At 34.1% G+C, this 22736-nt stretch overlaps 1 protein-coding gene across 3 annotated transcripts in view; it reads right to left on the bottom strand.

Annotated features, from left to right (window-relative positions):
- Positions 1-8377: 8377 nt before the first annotated feature.
- Gdap2 (ganglioside induced differentiation associated protein 2) overlaps positions 8378-22736 on the bottom strand; it is a 43701-nt gene continuing 29342 nt past the window's right edge. For 2 of the 3 annotated variants that reach the window (XM_003479031.5, XM_063256299.1), the window contains 6 exons: positions 20810-20886; positions 19866-19942; positions 18237-18376; positions 16614-16668; positions 12923-13066; positions 8378-8975 (listed from right to left, as the gene is read on the bottom strand). In XM_003479031.5, coding sequence (XP_003479079.1) covers positions 8928-8975; positions 12923-13066; positions 16614-16668; positions 18237-18376; positions 19866-19942; positions 20810-20886 — 541 coding nt within the window. In that variant the 3' untranslated portion in view covers positions 8378-8927. Of the gene's footprint in view, positions 8976-12922; positions 13067-16613; positions 16669-18236; positions 18377-19865; positions 19943-20809; positions 20887-22736 lie in introns of those variants that run through there. The other variant, XM_063256301.1, reaches the window with a different exon arrangement.

The raw sequence follows: 22736 nt of genomic DNA on the forward strand, positions 1-22736 counted from the left end.
GATATATGCCCCAATAAATTATTATAAACATAAAAACAAAACAAATTCAAGATGCAAAGTAGCCTTACCCTGTGTCATTTCATGCCTGAGAACTAAACAAATGAGATTCCTTCTTCTTACCTCTGGTGTACCTACCCTGGGGTTTTTGTAAGGCTCAAAATTGGATATTCTAGGATTTCTTTTCCATGTCAACAAGAGAAATGTAACAAAAAAACAGTGAGCACCTCTGAGTCTTGGTCCACATTGTGGATGGTACAGGACCTTCACTTTTTCAACATCAAGCAATTTCTTTGTGGGTTGAAAAGTGAAGTCTGAATGTGTAAGGGTACATACAAATTTTGGTTTAGATGGTTTCAGAGGAGTTGTCTCTTTATCTGTACAGTTTCCATTCATTTATGATTCCAAGTAATGATACACAACAATTCAAATTAAATTCAGTGCTCTAATGAGGGCGTGTTTGTTTCTTTCCCTGAGTGAAAGCCACAAGGAAACTTTTCCATCTCTTTCTTAGTTTTAAAGAATGTGATGAGGCTAAACTAAACCACTCACTGAGTAGGCATACCTCACTTAAACTGTAATTTTGAAATTATAATTTTCTGTAAGAGAAAGAAAATACTGTAATACCGTAGCATACTAATAAGTTGATATCAGGAGTTTATTTTAAAGATGCTTCAAAGTCCCAGATCGTATTCACAGGGCTGTACAGATGCAACCCTCATCATCTGCTGCACTGACCACACAGGATGAAGACAGACTAGATGAAAAGGACGAGCTAGAAGCACCAAAAGATCTAAATGTGCTTTGTATTAATATGAATATGCATATATTAGTTACTAAATGAGGCCCAAAGATCACATTAAGGAACTTTCCAAGAAGTTTAAAAACTACGTTATTTTCTGGTTACACAAATTTAGTGGATCTATAAATCTGTCATTCTGCTAATTTCTGTTAACCTTGGGCTACTACATGATCAAAGTCTTTTAAGAAGTTAGTGATCTTCAACTAACTTCAGCCAAGTAGATTGTTTCTGTGTATATTTTAAAGTTTAAAACTTGATATTTCATTGTTTGAAGTTGTGATGCTGCCTACACTAGGACTTACTAAATATAGCAAAAGGTTGACTTTGGAAATGTTTATTTTTTCCTGTATTTATTCTTCCTAAATAACAGATTGTGATAAAAATTAAAATCTTCTCCATCATTTCAATAGGCTAAAACCCTTTAAAGACCTAAACAAGGGCAAGGGTTGAGAGGTTGAGCTCCCATAGTTACATTGCACTCCTTAAGTACTTATATGTGAAAAAGCCAATTCTTAAGTGTTAGGTATTATTTGACATTTATAAACACTATCTCTAGGGAGATACCCCAATATCCAAATATATGAACACCCTTACCCGATGTTATAGATGAAGTGGTAGAGGCAGAGATCAAACAATGTAACATAACACTGCTAGCAAAGGTCATTTGTGAGGATTATAATAATAAATCTCAAACTCTGATAAAGACGCAAATCACTAGGAAAAAAGACTAAAAAAAAGCACACTATTCTGTACTTCTGAGGTACTTGAGAATCTGAATTTGTAGCCAGATCTGAAGTAGTATTACAAGATTCAGTGAAGAGCATCTAGATGTCCCTTCACTCTTTTTACCTTAAAATATATGTATATTTGATGATAGAGAATTGAAAATGGGAGCATTTTAGATATTCTAAGGTATGCCATGGAACTTTGTTCCAGGCCAACCTGTGATGTGCCAAGGCTTTCTCTGTGAAATGAGATTGTCTCCAGGGGGCCATTTCTTTTATTATACTGTAATTTATTTCTAGTTGGCTAGAATAGAACTTTTGTAAAAATTTTTTCCCAGCAAACTGTAGCATACTGTCTAGATTACTGCCGAAACCTGGGCACCAAACTCTTCTCCCTTTCCCCTATCCTTGCAATTATGTGTAGATAAGTGACCAAGTTTTACACTGCAGAATAGGAATAAAAGTGGTAAGCGTCATTTCTGGGTCTTATATGTATAAACTGTGAGTACAATTCCTTCATTCTCTTGCCTATCTTCCAGCTTGAAACAGAAAAGCACATAGATCTTGCAGCCCTAGGTTGGAAGATTCCTGAAGGAGCCCAGACTTCCAAACCAGGACTTGGAAGAGCTGCTGCTCATCAGGAACATGTGTTTAGGTTCTGTGTTAGAAATGATTTCTACTGTGTTAAAGCCAGTATGCATTTTCAGTTTACTTGTTACAACAGCTAGTATTTCTTTCCTATGTAGAGCCTTAGTACTTGCTGAATGAGTGAAGAAGTGTAGTATGTGTCTGCACTGTGATCACACCCATTTGATTCAGGAATAATTTAAGAAAACAATTTTTCTGCCACAGATGGCAGAAAAATTAGTTCACAATAAAAACTTGGTTTCACTCACAAAAGCTTTCATAATTTTGTTTTAGAGCCTTTCCCCTGACATACTCTAGCCTCTGATGGGGCATGTAAGGACTAAGCCTGTAGTTTTCTAAGTGGGATCAGCTCATCCTAATCAAAGTGGTGGTAGCTGCCATTTATAAATACTTGTTATACATGCTTACTGAACATTATTGCATTTTTTCCTCCTAATCATTGAATGAGTATTACTAACTGTCATAATACATGAGACAGTGAGGGTCAGCAAGTCTCAGAAACACGCCCCAGGTCTGGACGTAAATGTGTCAGAAGTCAAAGTATCAATGCTACTAACCACTAACTTGCTACCTTTTAAAGGTTCAGTCTAATAAAATTCAGTCTAATAAAAATTCTTGTAGATAGGTATGTGTTGGGATAGAAGGCTATCTCTGAGTTTATTATGAGAATTAAACAATTTTTATGTTGATAAAAACACCTTAAACAATATTCATGTCCCAAACTATCTGGGTAATTGCTTTAAAACCAAATAGTGTTAGTACACATCAACGCTTCAGTTCTGTATTTACCTAACAAGAAAGCCTCGTTCTATTTTGTTGAGAGGCTTGTGTAAAGAACAGAGGCTGACTTAATCGGGAAACGTCATGTTAGATGAAGAGCAAACATCACTACGTGTTGAACAAAGGAAAGGAATGTGGAGGAAGGAATAAACAGACTGTTAGTACGTATGTGCTGAACTTGAAGGAACCTCATAAAATATTCAGTACCACAAACGCACTATGAGTGATGGTTTCATTTTGGCAAAACATCACCACCCAACATCTTTAATTGGCATCATTTTAAAATTTACTAGCTTTTACTATAATTACTTGTGCCTAATCTGTAGACTTGTTTTGTTTTTATACTTATGCAAGAGCTATCAGCACAAGGCATTTATACCTAGTTTTAAGTTTATATATATAATTAGGTAACATTATAAAACACATAACAAGTGAAAACTGAGAAGAAAATATATTTTTCTCTCACTTGGGAATGTCATTACTCAATTTTTAGAAACACTGGTCTACTCGGGACTGCTTGTGGAACTGCAGCAGGTCACTTTACCTCTATAGTACCTGGATCACAGGACCTGGAGGATTAAAAAAAATTAAGAATGTGAAAGTTGCTGGTCCACAAGACATATAAAAATGCTAGGGCTCCATAGAGAATGTTGACAGCTAAATTCACTGTTTTGTACTACTTTTTAGGACAACTTTGGTGATTAGAGAAGGCCTGGTATTAATGATCAAAAATGACTTTTACTGTGTTGTTGAGAGTAATAATCATTTTTGCTATTGCTTTTGCATTGACTCTATTTGTACACTGCAGGACTCTTTCTAAAAGGAATCAAATTTCTAATTCAGAAAAAACAAAGGTATTTTAAATTAAAAGTATGCATAACTTTCTGAATTTTGAAAAAATAAATTTTAAAACTAACATTTTTAGGTCTGCTTTGCCTAACAGCAATTAAAATCATTTAACTATGTTAAGTTCTTAAGTATTTTAGCCCATGTCGTCTGGTCTAACACTGCCTCAGTTTATAATTATATCTTATACTAACAACATACATTATGAAAATGTGATTATGTGTACTAAATATTAGTTTTACTGCTTAAAAAAATTAGGTCACATTCATCAGTTGTGATTTTGCTTTATATATTTACGGCATGATATACCTAAAAGATTCAAAGATGCTGTTCTTGGAAATGTAGAAAATAATGTTGACAACCAAAATTCAAGATAGACACTAATATCTAAGATGATATTCAGTAAGTTTAGTAAGAACACACACTTGAATTACAGTATTTATTGCTCTATCACATATGGGCTGAAGAAGTTATACTCAAAGAATGTAAAGCAAATTGTGTGTGTGTGTGTGTGTGTTTTATGCATATGTCTATATGTTTAGGCCTACTAAGTAATCCTTACCATCTTTGTGTGTATGTGTACGTGTGTTTTACGAATAAGTATGTATTTATGTTTAGTCCTACCAAGTAATCCTTATCATTGTGTGTGTTGTATGCATGTGTGCATATGGTTGTTTAGTCCTACTAAGAAATCATTGTCTCTAGGTTTGTAGGACCTAGACTATGGGTAGACTATAGACTCGGTATTTATGCCTCCACCATAGTTCACACGAGGAAGCTCTAATCCACAGTATAATGGTACTTGGAGGTGGGGTCTTTGGGCGGTAATTATATCATGAGGATGAAGCCTCATGAATGGGATTAGTGTCTTTATATAATGATGCTGTCTCTTTGCCACATGCAGATACACCAAGGAGAAAGTCATCTGCAAACCAAGAAGAGATCCTTCACTGGGAAGCCAACTGACTGGCACTTTCCTAGCCTCCAAAACGGTAAGAAATAAACACTGATTAGGCCACTGAACTTATGGTATTCACCCAAAAGGATCAAGGCGAATTAGAATATGGTCTCAGGAAATCACAAATCAAGAGGTTAACCACGTGCCATGAGGCTGTTATGAGTGCTGGTACAAATAAAACATTGTACTAAATGTTGATTATGGTGACTAGAAATTAAGGAAGAGAGAAGGGAGAGGAAGGAGATGAAAACGAAAGAAGATGTGTCATGTACATGTAACAACTCCCCACAGGGAATAGAACCATTATGTACTGAAAACACGTACTGGTAACAAAATTAACAGAACTCTAAGTTGAAACTTACCTAACTTCAGCTTTAGAGGATTTTATGGATTATCTTCTTTTATGTTTTTGATTCTTAATAAAACAGTTTGCTTTTCTAATAATCAAATAATTCTTCTCTAGTAGTTCAAATTCTTACTTCTATTCATATAATGAATAGTTTAAACTCTATATACATATATACACAAATAATATATCAGGGCCATATATATATATATATAACATATATTATATATATGTAAACAATATATCATGGGAACAATCTTTTGTATCTTATACTGAATATCATATTTTATCAATTGTTACAAAGACTAACCATTACTCTTAGTTTGAATTAAACAATACCCAAGAAAATAAAATTCGAGAAGAAATAGGCAGTCTATTTTTTTCTACTAGATTGATTATATTTATCCTTTTCTAGAAAGGTAAGATTTCTTATGTCTTTTAACTTTTAAAAATCATTTTAAAAAACTATATTCACTTTTCCTACTAAAAATACCATCTACTCAAAATATTGTCATTGGCTTTCTTTGAAAAAGGAAGTACGATAAAGCCTAAACCAACGAAATCAGATATATATTAAAGGAAAAAAATCTTTCTCAGGAATGGATAAAAAAATGTGGTATTCTTATATAATGGAGTATACTCAGCCATAAAGAATGATAAACTTAAGACTTTTTTGATAAATGGAGGCAATTTGAGACCATACTCATAAGTATAATAAATTAGACTCACAGGTATAAACATTGTATTATCTCCCTGCCATGAGAAACTGAAACAGTAAATGAGGACCAAAATGTACAAGTATTGTGAAAGGTGAACATACTGTTCAAGAGGAAAGGGGAACTGGGTGGGGAAAAGGGGAAAGGAAGGACAGGAAAAGGAAAAAAAAAAATACAAGATAGTTACACTACTAGTTTCTCGTAGTTCACTGAAAAACAAATGTTTATGCTAATGTCATTTGGAGAATATTTTATGCCCAGACTGTGTATTCTAAGTACTTTGATGATAACTACACACGATGTATTAAATACTGCTATTCTTCTATTATTTGGTATGAAATTTTGTTTTACTTTTTTTTCTATAAATAAGTCTGAACCATTTGCCCCTAAGAATCTAATAAAGACACAGATTTTTTAAAAAGGTCATTTTCACTGTCTACTAACTTTATGGGTGAAGTAAGGACCAGAATATATACTGAAAGAAGAAATGTATTTGTTTGAAAAATACTATTATGCCTCTCATGAATTAAAAAAGTAGTATTTTGTAATTATATTTTCAGCAATTCAGGTAATATTTGCCATGATTAAAGTTTAACTGAAGTAAGGATGCGGTGGTACTTTACATTAACATCAAATGCTAACAGTTAAGTCCACCCAGTTGCCCCTTCATCCTCTGTGTATCCTTGAAAATAGCATGTGTGACAGTTATCAAAACTTTTGACAAAGGTACATATATATACTAAATTACTTAGTCACTTCAATATCAAGGTCTTTATGTTTCTTCACTAGAAAACAACTTCACTATGTAATACTTTGGACAACTACAGAAACACGAATTTTGCCCCATTTAGTTCACTGAGAAGAGTGGTCCTTATGCTTCTTTAATCATTATTAAATTATAATATATACAAGTGATAAGTATATAGTCCCATACCACCTTTATATCCTAGCACATCAATTGTACTGAAATCTCAATATATGTAGAAATCTTGCTTGTGTTACTAAACATTAATATATTGGTTTGAATAAAGCAAAGTAATATTCTTTCCAAATTATTGTCTGAAAGAAACTGTATATGCTACATAAATGCATTTCCTCTCCAAATGGCTAAGTAATTTGCAATCTCTATTATCTATAGCAGCAATGGTTCAGGCCAGATGTCAATTTGAGGTAGCAAGTACAACTTTAAAAGAGAAAAGTTGGCAACTTTTTTATAGCTACTCCTAGTGAAAAAGATACCCCAAATATGCTACAAGAACTGACTGTACAAGGTGAAGTTAAAGTCCCAGATTTTTAAGGCTGAAGAGGTTAAAGCAGTACTCTTTAGAAAGCAGCTTAACACGTGACCGGCTGCCTCGATGGACCCAGTGACCTACGGAACATGGCAGGAAGTCCTCAGCATATTCGTATATATGAAGAACAAGTGTTGCTATTTGACACAAACTAAATATCTACACACAAAAGGCCAAGTGGTTATCCAAGAAATGTACAGTCCCTTCTTGTTTATGTGGGAAAATATAGAATGGGGTTCACACTACTATAGGAGATTTCCCTATTATAAATGAAGAGTCTGTTTCCTTTCTCTCCATTAAAGAACTAGTTTGGGCAAAGGGAATGCAATTCTTGAAAGCATCAATACTGAGCACATCAAAATTATAAGGGTTCTACTTTTTCTTAACTCAAATGTACATAATGGGGTGAGGAAGACAGCAGTGGGTGGCTGTGGGAATCAAGGAGTATGAAAACACCCAAATGGAAAAGATAATGGTTCAATCTTAATTCAAGAAGAAATCTTTACAATGGATAACAGATGTCTCTCTTGTTAAAGTGCAGCACTGAGGGAGGAGCAGGCTATAGGAAATTCTCAACAAAGCAGAAAGCAGGTCTTCAGGGTTGGGACTGTGCACTAACAACTCTTGTTCTCCTTCAGCGTCTTCAGGGAAGGCTACTCAAAATGTGCCAGGGACAAAAGGAGTCCCTCGTTAGCATTCTCTAATGTGTATTTATTCCACTTAAAAACAAACTGAAGACACTCTACCACACAAACTCCCTCAGTAGTTTTCATCCAAAGACAGGCAAGTTTTCTTTAAAATGCCATCTTCATTCTAAAAGCTACATTCATGTTACTTGATAGCATAATACTAATTTTTACTCATAAATAAGCTAAGGGACAAATCAAGCCCAAATGACAAAAACAGTCTGGAGAAAAGCCAATTACCAGGTCCTTGGATTTGTATACTTAACATATTTCCTCTATACTGATGTAGGCAACTCAAGAGACTCTGAGCCAAGCAAAATCACTCACGACACTGGGAAGGCAGCGTACTTTTCAAGGACTCAGTGATGGAGTCTTCAGTAACTCTCTTCACAGCACGTGCAGTACTTTTGAATAAGAGACCAAGTCACCCGTGGTTATAGGAAAAGGGCTGAAAACAAATCATTCTGTTTCTCCACATCACTGAGATCAGAACAGTGTGATTGCAGTGAGCTGTATAATCCAAGGAAATTTAATACTTTAATCATAGTCTTAACTTGTATAGTAAAACTGCAAACTCTGTATTTTGCTAATGATTTTTATGTTTCTGATAGGGTAGATTTCCATATTCTTGGTCCAGGACACTTCTCTTATATTATAACCAGATTACCTATATCAGATGTAAATGGTACTGACATCCGGATCTGAAGTAAACAATGCATCTGGTCGGCATCCATTGGGTCTATATATTTCAAGAAACACTTAAATATACAAAGGAAGCGTGCAATGCTTAAGAAATGAACAGTGTTGTTGGCTTGTATAATGGAGAAGCCAGTGTCCTTCAGGAAACTGAAGATACTCAAAAGTTGCCCCCCAATTTCTATTAACAACATACTACAAATGAACATTCCTTTTGATACAAATATACAAATTTAAAATGTGCAGTTCAGAATGGCCTACCAGTTTTAGGTTGTTTATGTGCCAGAAAATATATAGTCAATAAAAAAATACCAGAGAGGTGGGGACAAAAAGCTCTCTGGATCTGTACAGCAAAAATGAACATCACTTCAATAGGCAGCGATTCATGGCTGAAGTGGTACCCTTGGAACCAAGAAGCGCTGGGAAGATGGTAGATCACAAAACTGGCGATGGAGGATAAGATGCATAGTAAGGCCCATTTTCCTAAGGAAAGAAAAAGATAAGAATACTAAGTAACAGTATCAGTTTAACTGAGAATGTAAAAGAAAGGAGCTTACAGTCAGCAATATAGCAGCTATGAAATATCTAGATGTCTGGCACTGAGCAGACTCTTGGCCATTAAAATGCTTCCACCGGAAAGAGTCTGAGAGGTGTGAAGTAAAGAGGGACAGTAAAGATAATAATATGTTTTAACATTTAATAAATATTCTATATGCCAGACAACTTAAAGTCACTATTTTTCCATTTTTTACTCTCCCTTTAAATGTTTACAAATGCTATGACAAAGGTCACACCCTCATTTTATGGAATAGGAAAATTAAGATACAATATATAGACTCTATAACTCATGTAAAGTCACTTAGCCAGTAACCAGCAGAGCTTGAATTTAAATGTGAATCAGTTTGAATATAACACTGATTCTTTTTTGTTAGACTGTATTGTCTTACTGTGTGTTAAATTTTAACATAGTTATGAAACAACAACAAAAGTGATCATTGAGGAATTGAATAACACTAAATGTTTTGGTAGAAACTGGTCTTCATGACATGCCTGAGTGGCATGGCTCATAACAATTAGAATTTTAAGAGAATTTAGTTACAGACCCAAATGAAGAACTGAATGCCAGAACTGTAAGCAGGGGCTGGGGATTTAGCTCAGTGGCATAAGCGCCTGCCTTGCAAGCAGGCAGTCGTGAGTTTGATCCCCGGTACCGATAAAAAACAAAAAAAAAATAAAAAAGACAAAAAAAAAAGGGAAAAAAAGAAAATGCAGAAAGCAACAAACTGTTATACAGGGAAATTCTTCGGCTTCCCACTTTGGCTAGTTTTATCTTAATAAAAATTAAACCAGTTAACTTTAGGGTAGAAAGATGCTAATTTAGATTTATTAGACTTAAGACTGGTTTCTCATTATTAAGCAAGTATTTCTTTGACAAGGAACTTGGCTTTTAGTAGAGCACGAAAACAGAATGCTTAGCATTAATGTAAGACAATAGGAATGAAGAATAAGAAGAATTAAAGTAGATAGCTATGTTACATTAAGTTTTATGAAACGATAACCCTGCTCGGTCTTGAACACAGTAGACAATTAAATGTTAGCTGAGAGTCTAAGTGAGTCAGAAGCTCAGGCATTCTTCAGAGAAGATGCTCTACAGCAGGAAAGGATCCTGGCACCATGACCAAGAAAAAAGAGCATGTGCAGAGAAACTTAAACTTACTTTCTGATTACAAATCTGAGCAGGTATCAAAAACAAAGAAAATACTCCCCCAAAAAACAAAAAGAGATTAGAACTGGCTACACTTCTGGAAACCTGGAAAAACATAATGATTTCTTTTTCTAAAAAACTTAGCACTCCTTATCAAGATCTGTCACTAATTCTTTGGCTCCACTATGCATGGAATCTGCATTTGAAGTTCCTGAAGGGAAAAAATCTAAGTTCATCTGAAAAGGACAGTTTACTGTCTTTAAGAAACTTTTATTCTCTTCTACTACCATATTTTTCTAACATTTCTCACATCTGCACTGAATTATGCTAAACGAAGAAGAGCAAGTCTAACATGCCATGCCATGAAATAGATTCTTGGTTAATCTTACACTGTGCTAAAGGCTGCACAGCAATCAAATATTTTTATCTATTTCTGAAAACAATCATGGAAATTTAAGGAACATCATGATACCAGGTAAAGCTGTGTACTCTTCAACTATATTTACAAGATTGCTGACTTGCTTTTTTTTCTGGCATGGTCTCACAATCATTTTTATGGAGATAAATGAAAATCACCTTTTAATTATATTCAAAGATCCCTTTTAACCCTTAGGACACTTACATTGCTCTTCTCTGTCACCTAAGTTCTACAAATGGGATTTTTCTGAGCTCACTGAAATTTGCTATTAACAATACTACTACACCTTTTCAACAAATATCCTACTATGTGCAAGAGGCAAATGAACATGATGATAAAATCAATCAATTCTGTTCATTTTTACCCCTCCAATCATAGCTTTAGTTTTTCCATTAATTTCCTTACAAGGTAACAGGAGCCTTCTGGTGTCTCACATCAATGTCACATGGGAACACTTTTGCTACAAAACAAACATACCTGCCCTGCTACCCAGCCCCCATGCTTCTCCTTCCTACCACTTCTCTGAGGTAACAGCAACGCCACCCACCAATTTCCCCCCAAAGTACTTACTTTCTGCCTCATCCCTAATGGCCAGTTACCAAATGCTGCAATTTTATTTTCTACAATGTCCATTTTAAATTTAAAATCCTCAAGACCTTGCTACTGTCACTACCATTACTTTAGTTCTAGTTCTGTTTTTCCTCTACTTTCACCACCAGGCTTATTTGTCCTTGCTAAAAACACATCCTTCTCTGGTCAGTCATCCCTCTAAACAGGAGCATAACAATGGCGTTCCTCTACCACAACACCTTCTCCACTCACTACAAAGTCAAAGCCTCACAATACGGAACATGAAGTCTCCTTATCTAAGGAGCTGCCATCTATCTACTCCTCCCGTATCACAGCATCTTTGGTTTCTTCCTCATTTTTATGCCTCTCCTTGGTGTTTGTACACAGACAGTCTAAAATTTCAACTTTAAAGAACTCTAGTGTATGTAAAAAATGACGGTTTTATCTAGGCCAATTATTAGCCTAGATAGTATTTAATTTTATTAATTACCTTATCATTTCTGTATCTAAAATACAATATAACAGAAAACTAAAAGGAATACCCGAACAAAACAAAACCAGGTTTAATTATGGTAGCGTTGTAACTCCTATTTAATGGAGTCTACCTTATGGACCCGTCAGTATACAGGAGTGCACAGGCTTAAAAACCAGCACTTTGTCATTCCGGATATGTGGCAACAAAATGTTCCTTAGTACCTTTCACAGTTCCTGCTGTTTTTAAGGCACTATGAGAAGAGGGAGGGTATCCAAAGACAACAAGGGCACTTTCTACTACAGCCACCTGCAGTAAACACAATGGATATCATTTTTCCCTTCCAATAAATTCAGCAATCTTTGGATCTATGCTCCAACTACTCCAATTACAAATTCTCTCAGTGCAACAACCAAACATGAAATTTTATTAGCCATTAGACACAGTGAACATTTTCTTTTCCATACAGGGGAATAGAAATGATAGCTGAAGTCAGAGAAACATTACAAAGTGGGTTGCAGGTTTTTGGTTGATTTTATATACGTTGCATAATAATCGGGAGAGAATATTTGCAAATACAATCTCTTCTATGATACAAAATATGTAATCTATGACAGCTAAGTAATGAGCTTGATGAGGTTTTTTTTTAACAAAATATTCATTTAAAAAATTGGTAAGGTAATACTGTGAATAAACACAAACAGAACTTTGATGAAATTCAAGACTAGTTCTTTGACTAGTGCTTAAATAACAGATCTATAAATGTAGTATCTATAAACAATGACACGTAGATTATTATTTGATGTTCTTAAAAACATTGCATATACTTTTAGAAAAATAAAACTTTTAGCAAGGTGAAGACTACTAAGATAGGCTACCTGGTTATAGTAGTACTGAAAATGGATACTAATCAATCTTCTGGCTCTGTTTATGTAGCTAAAAAGCTACTCAAATTAAGAAAATTATGAGAGAGGTATGAGTTTCAAATGTAGTAGAAAGCTGAAACTATAACCAAGGACTGGCGAAACTCACAACAGAAAACTCTCCTATTGAGATGTTTATCTGGGGAAAAACTTCACTTGAAACAAAGCTTTTTCCTATATTTTTTTTGTAAAAAAATGTTAAATGAATATCATCAAGCTTAAAACTTTTAAACTGCATTGATAATATCTTGTAACAATAGGATGCTGTGCTCACAGAAACTGCCACATAGTACACCAATACTCAACATACTACACAGGGTAGAAAGAACTCCTGGTACTTACCCTGGCATCATATTCAAGGACAAAAGGAGGAAAGTCAATCTGTTCTGGTGATATGGCAGAAAACAGCTGGTGTAGACTGTCCACATGGTGAATTTTGTCCTTCAGTCCTGAGACAGAAAAGGTGGTGAAAAACCATGTTGATACCTGATTAACAGAAGAGAAAAAAAATTTAAACTAGTGGTCATGCAAAAAAAAAAAAAAAAAAAAAAAAAAAAAATTTCAAATATGCTTTTGAATATTTATAAAAATTGTATTTAAAAATATTATGAGTGTTTTCAAACTGTAGTTTGTAGCTCATCAGAGAAATCAGAGAACTATTCAATCAGTGTAAGAGATTATTAACATTATAAAAATAAAACAGAATAACAATTACTAGAGGCTATAATAAGGATGGGTTCTGCTTGAAGAAATTGTTTCATTATATACATATATGCCCCTACATGTATAACACATTGTACTGCAATATATGATTTTTACTATAGCTGTAGTTAAAAATCATGGCATTATTTGATACAATAACTAGTATTCAGAAAATGACTAATAGGCTGCAAATCTCACAAACTTCAAATTTTCAAATGAAACTGAAAGGATAATTTCTGCCAACATTTAGGAACTAAGATATTTTCACTTAATACCTGGGTCGTGATATTTCTTGAAGCCAATCAAAATAAATCACTTACAGATCCAGGGTTATCTTTCCTCATTTTTCTTTACAACATGGTAGTCTGATTTCAAAGCTGATAGTGTTAGTTGCTCAATTCTTTCTTTTCCAAAGTTGCTTGACTACTTTAAATTTTATACATTTTCATATAAATTTCAGAATCAATTAGCCAACTATTCAAAAAAATTACTGTTGAAACTTTTGGTTGAGATTTGAATAACTTATCAAGGACTGACAGCTATATTAAATCTTTCAAATACACAGACAGTATACGTCTCCATTTATTTAGGCTTTTAAAAATTTGTCTTGAAGTTTTTCAGTATATAACAAGTCTTCACAACTTTTGTCAGATTGATCCCTAAGTATTTAATATCTGATGCCTAGATATTGCTTTTTAAAGTTTGCTACTAATATATACGTAAACTTTTGAATATTGATTTTTATACCCTGAAATCTTTATCAAACTCACTCACTAGTTCTAAATAGGTTTTATGTAACTATGACACAGAGTTTTCCACATAGGTGGTCTTCTTTTAATCTAGATGCCTTTTATTTTTCTTGCTATACTATACAGACTAGAATTTGAATATAATGCTAAATAGAAGTGCTGAGACTAACCTAACCCTTTTGTTTGTTACCATTAAAGAAGATGGTCAGTAGTTACTGAGCTAACAAAAAAATGATGAGTTCTATGGAAATAGTTAAACACTGCTTCTGTAAGCACTAGAGAAAAAATTAGTCACCTATGGAAAACACTGGATAAGTTAACAAATATTGTCTGAGCAGATCACGTAATCATAACTTACTTGAACCAAGAGTACAAAAAGGCCTTCGTTTAGCAGACTGTTCATGTTATATGCTTTTTAAAAGAGCCTAGCTAAGCAGTGTTCCTATATTTTCAAGATTATTTAGTTGACATGACAATTACAATAATGTGATATTTTAATTCCTGTATTCATTGTATAATGACCAAATCAGGGTAGTCAGCATAACCATCATTGAATATATTCATTCTGTATGGATTTATTTATCATTTATTAAGTTTTTCTGATGCTGGGAGACGAAAGGGAAATCAGAAACTTTTGAAAGAATTATTCACAATACTTTACCTGGCAAATAAATGAGAAGTAATGATCATATAAATGACAAATCCTACAGTGGAAACCATTCCCAGATGGTTGAGAACTGATCTCTTAATGAAATATGAGGAAAGTGTCTTAATTTCTGCACAGTTCTTCAAAATAATGACCATTCCTAACCACCTCTAATCATTCTGCCTTCATTGGCTTTTTCAGCATTAATCTACAGGGTTCTACTACTAACTTTCAGATTATTTCTTTTGGTCTCCTTTTCTGATCCCAGAGATCTGTCTTTAGTTGTACTCTGTGATTTTATTCATTAACACAGCTAAAGTATTAAATCCCTATTTCATTGATGATGACTTTTTATGCACAAAAGTCTAAAGCAAGTCATATGCTCAGATTCCTTTTTGTTTTTGCCAAGTGTCATCAAACATTTGCAAAGGATCACTATAGTAAATAGTGTAGGCCACTAATAGTAACTATTAAAGAAAATTTCATGACATGTGACTGAAGGCAACTGGAACAGTGCAATACTGGAGGCAGGACAACCTGAAACAGTGACCTAAGTGCCAGTGCGGACCAACTGTGCCACCGGAACTCAAAAAATTGGCACCTACGGTGTTACTTCAGGTAAAAGGCGGCAATGAGAAGCACAGTAGAGGCAGCGGAAAGTCAAGTCACAGACACAGAGTTCAACAGAAATACGCACACAGAATAAATGCAATGTGCAGCTATGAAAAAAGAAGCATTCAAAGATGCTTCCATAGTTTCTGGCTTAGGCATGTGGGTAAGCAGAGCTTCTATTTACTAAGATGGGGAATACAAAAAGCATATTGGGGTCAGATTGGGGAAGAGGACATGAATAGGTCTGTTTTTAAGATGCTGAACTTCAGGAGTCTATGATACTGGCATCACGATACCTAACATAGCAGTTCAATACACAGTTCTAGTCCCTAGAAGTAATAACGGTGACAGCAAATATTTACTGAATGTTTATTCTATGTTAAGTAATTTTTAAAATACTTTATATATACTAAGTCATTTTATTCTTCTATTAACCCCTAAAATTATTCCTATTTTATAGATGATGAAGTACAGAGAGATGTATTTGGGGACTAGAAATATTATAAGGACCTCTAAAACAAAGATATGAAAATGAAAAATGTTACAGAACAAAAGTTGAGGGCGGAGGCCTTGGGAACACTAACAACTCAAAGAGTCAGCAGAGAAAGACACAAGCACAACTGAGAAGGAGCAGTTAAGAGAGGAAACCAGACAAGTAAGTTTCAAAGGAGCTAAGATTGTTTTAAGGAACAACTGACTAACCACAACAGGCTGTAAGGAAATAGGTAAGACAGAGACAGGAAAGTGTCCACTGGATTTAATAAAACAGATTATTGGTGACTTTGGTGTGAACAACTTCAGCTGGGATTGTGGGATTAGAATAAGATTAGAGAGATTTAAGGTGCATAAGTAATAAAGACGGTGAGCATAGGATATAGATTACACTAAAAAATTCTGTATAAAAAGACAGAAACAGATGCCACGGCATGTTTAAGAGTTGGTGATTTAGATCCAGCAAAGTAGGAAAAGAGAAAGATACTAACTGCTGAAGAAAAGTTCCTGAAGAAATGGAAAGACCCCCTGTAGATAAAAGTGTGAACATTAGAATTAAAATGTTTAGATTCAAATGCAACCTTTGGTACTTATTCTAAGCATCTTTCCCTTGTAAGGTATTAGAAGCTAGAGATACACACCAAGAAACTAGAGATACACAGACATTAGGAGCACAAGCTGGGGATCAATTAAAAAGGATGACCAAAAAAGCAGTCACAATGAGCAGTCACAATGGTGACAACAATAATCGAGAGGATGAACTATATCTTAATAACCTGAGCATGTAATACACTTAAATTTAATAATTAGTTAGAAAAGAAAAATACTGTACCTTTGAACGAAATGTTGGGTGAACAAAATAAACAGCTTTCAAATTCCTCTTGTACCTAATCAAAACAAACAGGCAAAAGGGTCAACATGTCTAAAACCAGTCATCATTAAAGAGAACTAACTCTATGCCTAAATACATAAATATATTCACAGACAAAAAATATTCTGAAAGCAGCTCTCACTTATGCACTGAATTTTAGGTGATATGAAAAATAATTAAGAGACCATTTCACTTAAAATGTTAAGTTTTACAGGAGATGTGAAGTGTTTGTGTAAGTTGTAATGGGGCCACCTAAAGGTAAGAGAAAGTTAAGTAAATTAGTATTTAATGAACAAATTTGTTGAATTATTTTTTATATGGTGATGAGATATCCGGGATCAGATACATGAATTAAATAACATTACAGCCACTTAAAATAGCAAAAATTAGAAACAAAACAATAACTTTAATGGCCATATAATATCACAAATAGAGTTTAGTAGATCCCAGATAATGTAATGCTTCTACTAAATTCTCATAACAATTCTGTGAAACGAGTACTATTACTGCCTTTATCTTAAGCCTTCCAAAGACATCTAGCTACCAAATAATAGAGGAGAAAACTGAACCCAAGCCATATGAATTCAGAATCAAAAATCTTATCATCTAGCTTTTTTAGGTATGATTGAGTTTTCAATAGTTCAGTAACCACCATATGGTCACATCAAGTTACACAGAAAAGCCTTCAGAGAACAACATACTTTATCTTTCCTAGTTGAGGCCTATTCCAAGTTAAAAAGCTGGTTTGTGGTATCAGTAAGGACACAGTGGAGTGAAACTTTCTTGGATATATACAAGCCACACTCAGAGCAAGCTAAAAAGTATTCACTGGATAATGAAAGCATTAATATTTCTAATTAAAATGAAATTTAAGAGAAGAGTAAAACAGCTGGGAATTTACTATCTTTTTTGTATGTTAATTATACAATGGATTTTCCAAAGTATTCTATAGAAATTACGTTGCTACAAACAACTAAATACCAACCAAAAGAGTAGAATGCCATTTTTTATTTAAGAAATGTATGGATGAGAAAAAATTCAAAGCATTACATCTGATCTCACTATCGTAGGGTATCATGTATTTTAAAGTTAAAACTTCTATTATCACCTCAAGTGAAATACAGTTTAACGAAAATAATTTTCTAGTTTTGACTCTACAGCTGACTAAGTACATATTCTTCAACTGTTGTGAAACCTAGGGCAACATACTTTACCTTTCAAAAATGTCACTATTCTTCTATTTTTCAAGTATAAACAGTATTCTTCTTAATAAACTTACAGTCTATTAGATCAAATTAAATAATGGTTATTATTAATGTATTTTTAAGTGTTTTTGTTATTTTAAAACAAAAATTGGTAATCACTCCAATCCTCTTTGAAGGTGTTTAAAAGTGGAAAAGGTCACAAATGACTTTAATGCTAAATAAATCAAAGTTAAGGAAGTTCTCTGATGATTAAATTAGCTATATATGATAAAAATCTTTGTAAATACCCCTTCACAGAATAGGTAAGAATGTTTGTTACTGCTTAACATTTGAAAGCAAGAAAGTGGTGATTTCTTTATAATTTGGAAAAACAACTAACTTGACATCAACAACATCATAGAGTTTCTTCAGGAAGTCAGAGTTCAGATGATTGTATTCGCTGGTCAGCGTGTGAAAATATACCAGCACATATTCCTTCACAGCGATGTGATCCATTACATGGATAAAATATAAGAGTGCCTAAAAAAGAAAGAGGAACAGGGATCACTTTGCACAATAATCTATTTCACAGAGGCTGAGACAGGAAAACTGATCTAAACTCTGCCCCACTCATTGCAGATGGACATGTCAGTGGGGTGAGTATTAATTTTCTTTAAAAAGATCTTCAGGAAAGTGAATCATCTCAATGTTGAGCAGTTCTCACAAATTCTATGGTATAACCCCTGTGTGTCTTGTCATAAGTGACAGAGATTAGTCTCTATCCTTTGAAACAGTTTTTGGATCAACTACCATGTTTTTCTCTCTGGGGTAATGATATAAAAATGTTTAGAAGTACTACAATTTCTAGACTTTTCATAATTTTATTTTTTTTTGTCTTTTTGAGACAGGGTCTCCCTATGTAGTTTAGATGGCCTTGAGTTTACTTTTAATAATTCTTAAGCTTCCACTTGAATTCTATCAAAAACTTTATGGCCTCTCCTCAGAAACTCATTGCTCGAAAATAAGCAAGGATTAATATAAAAGGATATAATGGATAGTGCTTTACAAGACTCACTGTAAGGGATAATTCTCTTAGCATTGTTAGTGATAATGTGTATGAGGAAATAATATTGGGTTTGGTCAGTACACGGCAGTAGGATAGGTAGCAAATATAAAACTTGGAAAGAGTCAAACTTAATGTGACTCAGGTTGGTTAAACATTCCATTACAAGAAATCTAAGAGAGAAAAACAAAACAGATATAATATGGCAGGGCCAGTATGACCTAGTGCCTTTGCTGTAAACAAATTACAAAGCAGACACTAAGAGGTAACGCCTGAAAGGATTCCTACAAAACAGGCTGTGTTCTAGCTCCTCCGTAGGTATGCGCTGGGCACTAACATGGATTGGGATCCAACTACTACCAGAGCAAACAGAGGAGGACATTAAGAAAATACTAACCTTTTAGTTGTCACGTGGTTTGGACCTCACATAAATCTCATTACTGTATATGAAATGATTCAGCAAAATATCCAGGATGCCATACAAGTACACATCAAAATCAGATGCAAGGTGAATATTTTATTTACCAGTTTTTAACTGTTTTTTCTTGTAGGAGTCATCTACTTCGGCTCTTTTCCCTCCACATGGAGGGATTATGGAATCATGCTACTGTGGGAAACTACCACTCCAGTTTTTTTCCCTTCTGATATTCAAGTGGTTTTTTTTTTCTCCAAAAAAGTCAGAATTTTACTACATAATTATAATACAGAATGGTTCCAACCAAAATAAAGCAGCTGTGTTTTTGGCGCTCATACTACAGAAGCCCAGGATTTCTGTTTTCTGTTACAGTGAAAAAATCAAGTCCCTAATTTAAACGAAACGATACATGCTAACTCAGAATTGAGGCTATCTGGCCAGAGACACACAATTCAGCCTCTCCTCCTGTTATAAGCTCTGATTCCTAAATTCACATTCTACTTACTGTTCATAACACATTATTTGTGAAACAGAACCTTCTTATGGCATACCTTGTCCATATCTATCAGTGTGACAGGAATGTTTCTTCCAACTACTACCATGACAGTGCGACCACAATTATCCACACCTACAAAGAGAAAATTTAATCAGCACTCAAACTCTATTCCAACCATTCTTTGTCTTGGCCTTTGATTTCATAAAAAGTATTCCACATACAACCTCTTCATCTAGTACATGAAACTAGAGGCAAAGGGTGTGGGGCAAGAGAGATGGTGGAGGGTTAAAAATGATCAAGGTATGTTATGTCTCTGTATGAATCTGCCAGAATGAAACACACTGATGTGTATAACCAATAAAACAAAAAAGAGTGGAAAAATATTCTATACACATTTAAGGTTAGAAACCAGAAAGTGTGTTTCTCAAATTTCATCTTCAGATTTCTTAAACAATATAGAAAACAATACTTTTTAGTTTTGTGGCTTTTACAATGAGACCTCTTAAAGGTTTTAAATCAGTGACAGCCTATGTTAGGATCTTTTTATAAACAACTTGCTGTTTAAGTTCACCACAACTTTTAATATTAATGATCCAGGATAAAGTAAGTCTGAGTCAATCTGAAAATTAATAATACTGTCTGAAAAAGAAATACAATGGAGAAAGAGTAGTAAGCTAGGATATTTTGCTGTCTCCATTATAAACTTAGGTAAGGTCTGAGTTATGTAATAGTGAGTACATGCTACTGTTAAAGCAGAAAAATTTAATATAAAAAGAATAATAGGAAAAATCAAGTTGGCAATATAGAATCGTAAGTTAAAAATTTTATAGGCTGGTGTGCTATTTTAAGATCTGGATGATGGGCAAACACTGTGCATTAGTACATAAACATTTTACTCACTGACAGAATGGAAAAACAGAGAAAAATAAAGTTTCAAATAGCATGCTTGGTATGATTCTTAACTAGTGAAAGAGTAAATTGCTATATTCTTAAACTCACCCGTTTGGTATAAAGCTTTCAGAGATGCAATATCAGACAGATCTTCAGATCTTGCTTGACATAACCACCGATTATAACTAGACAGATAATGGATATAATCATCATAATAAAGTCTTACAAAATAAATTTGCAAAGTTATTACTGTTTCCCTCACCCTAAAGAACTGTGGTTCCATTAAAATGAGGAAAGAATAAATAAAGAGTCCATTACACCATGCAGAATCTTATTACTTGGCAAGATAAATATAAATGAGTTAATAATAAAAGGTGTGCATATTCCATGAATAAAAAAGTTCTTATGATTAAATGAAGTCTATTAGACAAATGGCTAAGATATCAAAGAACTTGGAGTAATACTGTTTTAAACTACTTTATATGCCTTCATTACAAAAAAATGCAGAGAACGCCTAAAACAATGTCAGGTCTTCCAAATAAATGTTCACTTTCACTCATTCCACAAAAATTTATTGAGTGTTTACTCTATGACAGAAGATTGTAATGCATAGATAACAGGGTAGCTGCCCTCTGAAAGTTTATTTTCAGGAGAAAGGCAGCTAAGCACTGTACGTGGCATGTGCGACCACAAGTGAATGAGGCAGTTTCATCTCGAAAGTCCAGCTATATTTAATGACTGGTTGTACTGATCTATCAATTCAGTTTTACTGATATCCCATACACCAGATCACATGAACTACATTTTGGTTTTGGCCAAGAGAATGTGAAAAGCTAGAAATGACATGTAAGATTTCAACTTTGAAAAGATTAACAGTCAAGTTAATAACAAAGTTTGCAGTTACTTCATGGAAGAGTTGAAGTGCCTTGTATAAAATGGCATCGTGTGTGTATATATCCTACGCATATATTCTCATATACTTTAATGTACTCATTCGTTCATTTGTCAAAGTTTTACTGCATAAATGTATGGCTTGCACCATGGTAGGAAGCCAAGTATTCAATAAATAAAAGACATGAATACTATACAAGGCACATTTTTTTTTCTATCAGTACCAGGGATCGAACTCATGACCCCACGCTTGCAAGGCAGGTGTTTATGCCACTGAGCTAAATCCCCAGTCCCTTACACAAGGTACTTTTGAGGCCTGAGATAAGTGAAAAGATTCCCGACTTCAGAGTTTAAAGCTGAAATATATGACACATGTTACTACAAACACAGTGAATTCTAAAGGAAGATAAAATCAGACAAACAACGCAACAGTAGTCTAGACAGACTGTCAAATACAGACAACACTGAGGAGATTGGTGGGGCAGAGGTAAAAAGGATTGGAAGCAAGTTCCAGAAAATTTTGTAAAAACAACTACCGCAAAACTTCTGCCTTTATTAGCACAAGGCATTATTCCCTTATTGCTGTGTATGCTTCCATTCCGTTACATCATACAACAGGGATTGCTGTCTTACTTATCTCTATCACTTCCAGACAATCCCTAGGGTACTTTCTGACATTCCCTAACGGGGCTTTCATTGAACTTTAAAGATATTTCCTTAAAAAGTGAAACTCAAGTGAACAAAACAACTAGTCATTCTTGGTTCAAAATATTGTCACTGGTATATATGTAGCCCATTTTAAAACACTCGCTATGCCATATAATTAATTATTTTTAATGAAGTAATCCTCCCCAAAACCTACCAACCCAAACAAAAAGTAGCACTTTTACAATAATCTACATTTAATTACATGATCAATCCCTTCCAATATTAGTCCCCTGTGTCTCCAACCACTATCTGGAATTTCAGGTTTGTGATTTCTTTGTTTTTTAAAAATATTTTTAATTAATTCATATGTGTTCTATAGTAATAGATTACTATAACTATTACTTTTAACATAGCTTTCTCATTTACTCCACCACTGATGAATACTTGGATTATTTCTAGGTTTCTGCCACTAGAACAATGCTATAACCAACTTGTT

The sequence above is a fragment of the Cavia porcellus genome, unplaced genomic scaffold (genome assembly GCF_034190915.1).
Source record: "Cavia porcellus strain 051 isolate PalLab524CR breed Dunkin Hartley unplaced genomic scaffold, mCavPor4.1 scaffold_1, whole genome shotgun sequence".
In the NCBI taxonomy this organism is placed as follows: Eukaryota; Metazoa; Chordata; class Mammalia; order Rodentia; family Caviidae; genus Cavia; species Cavia porcellus.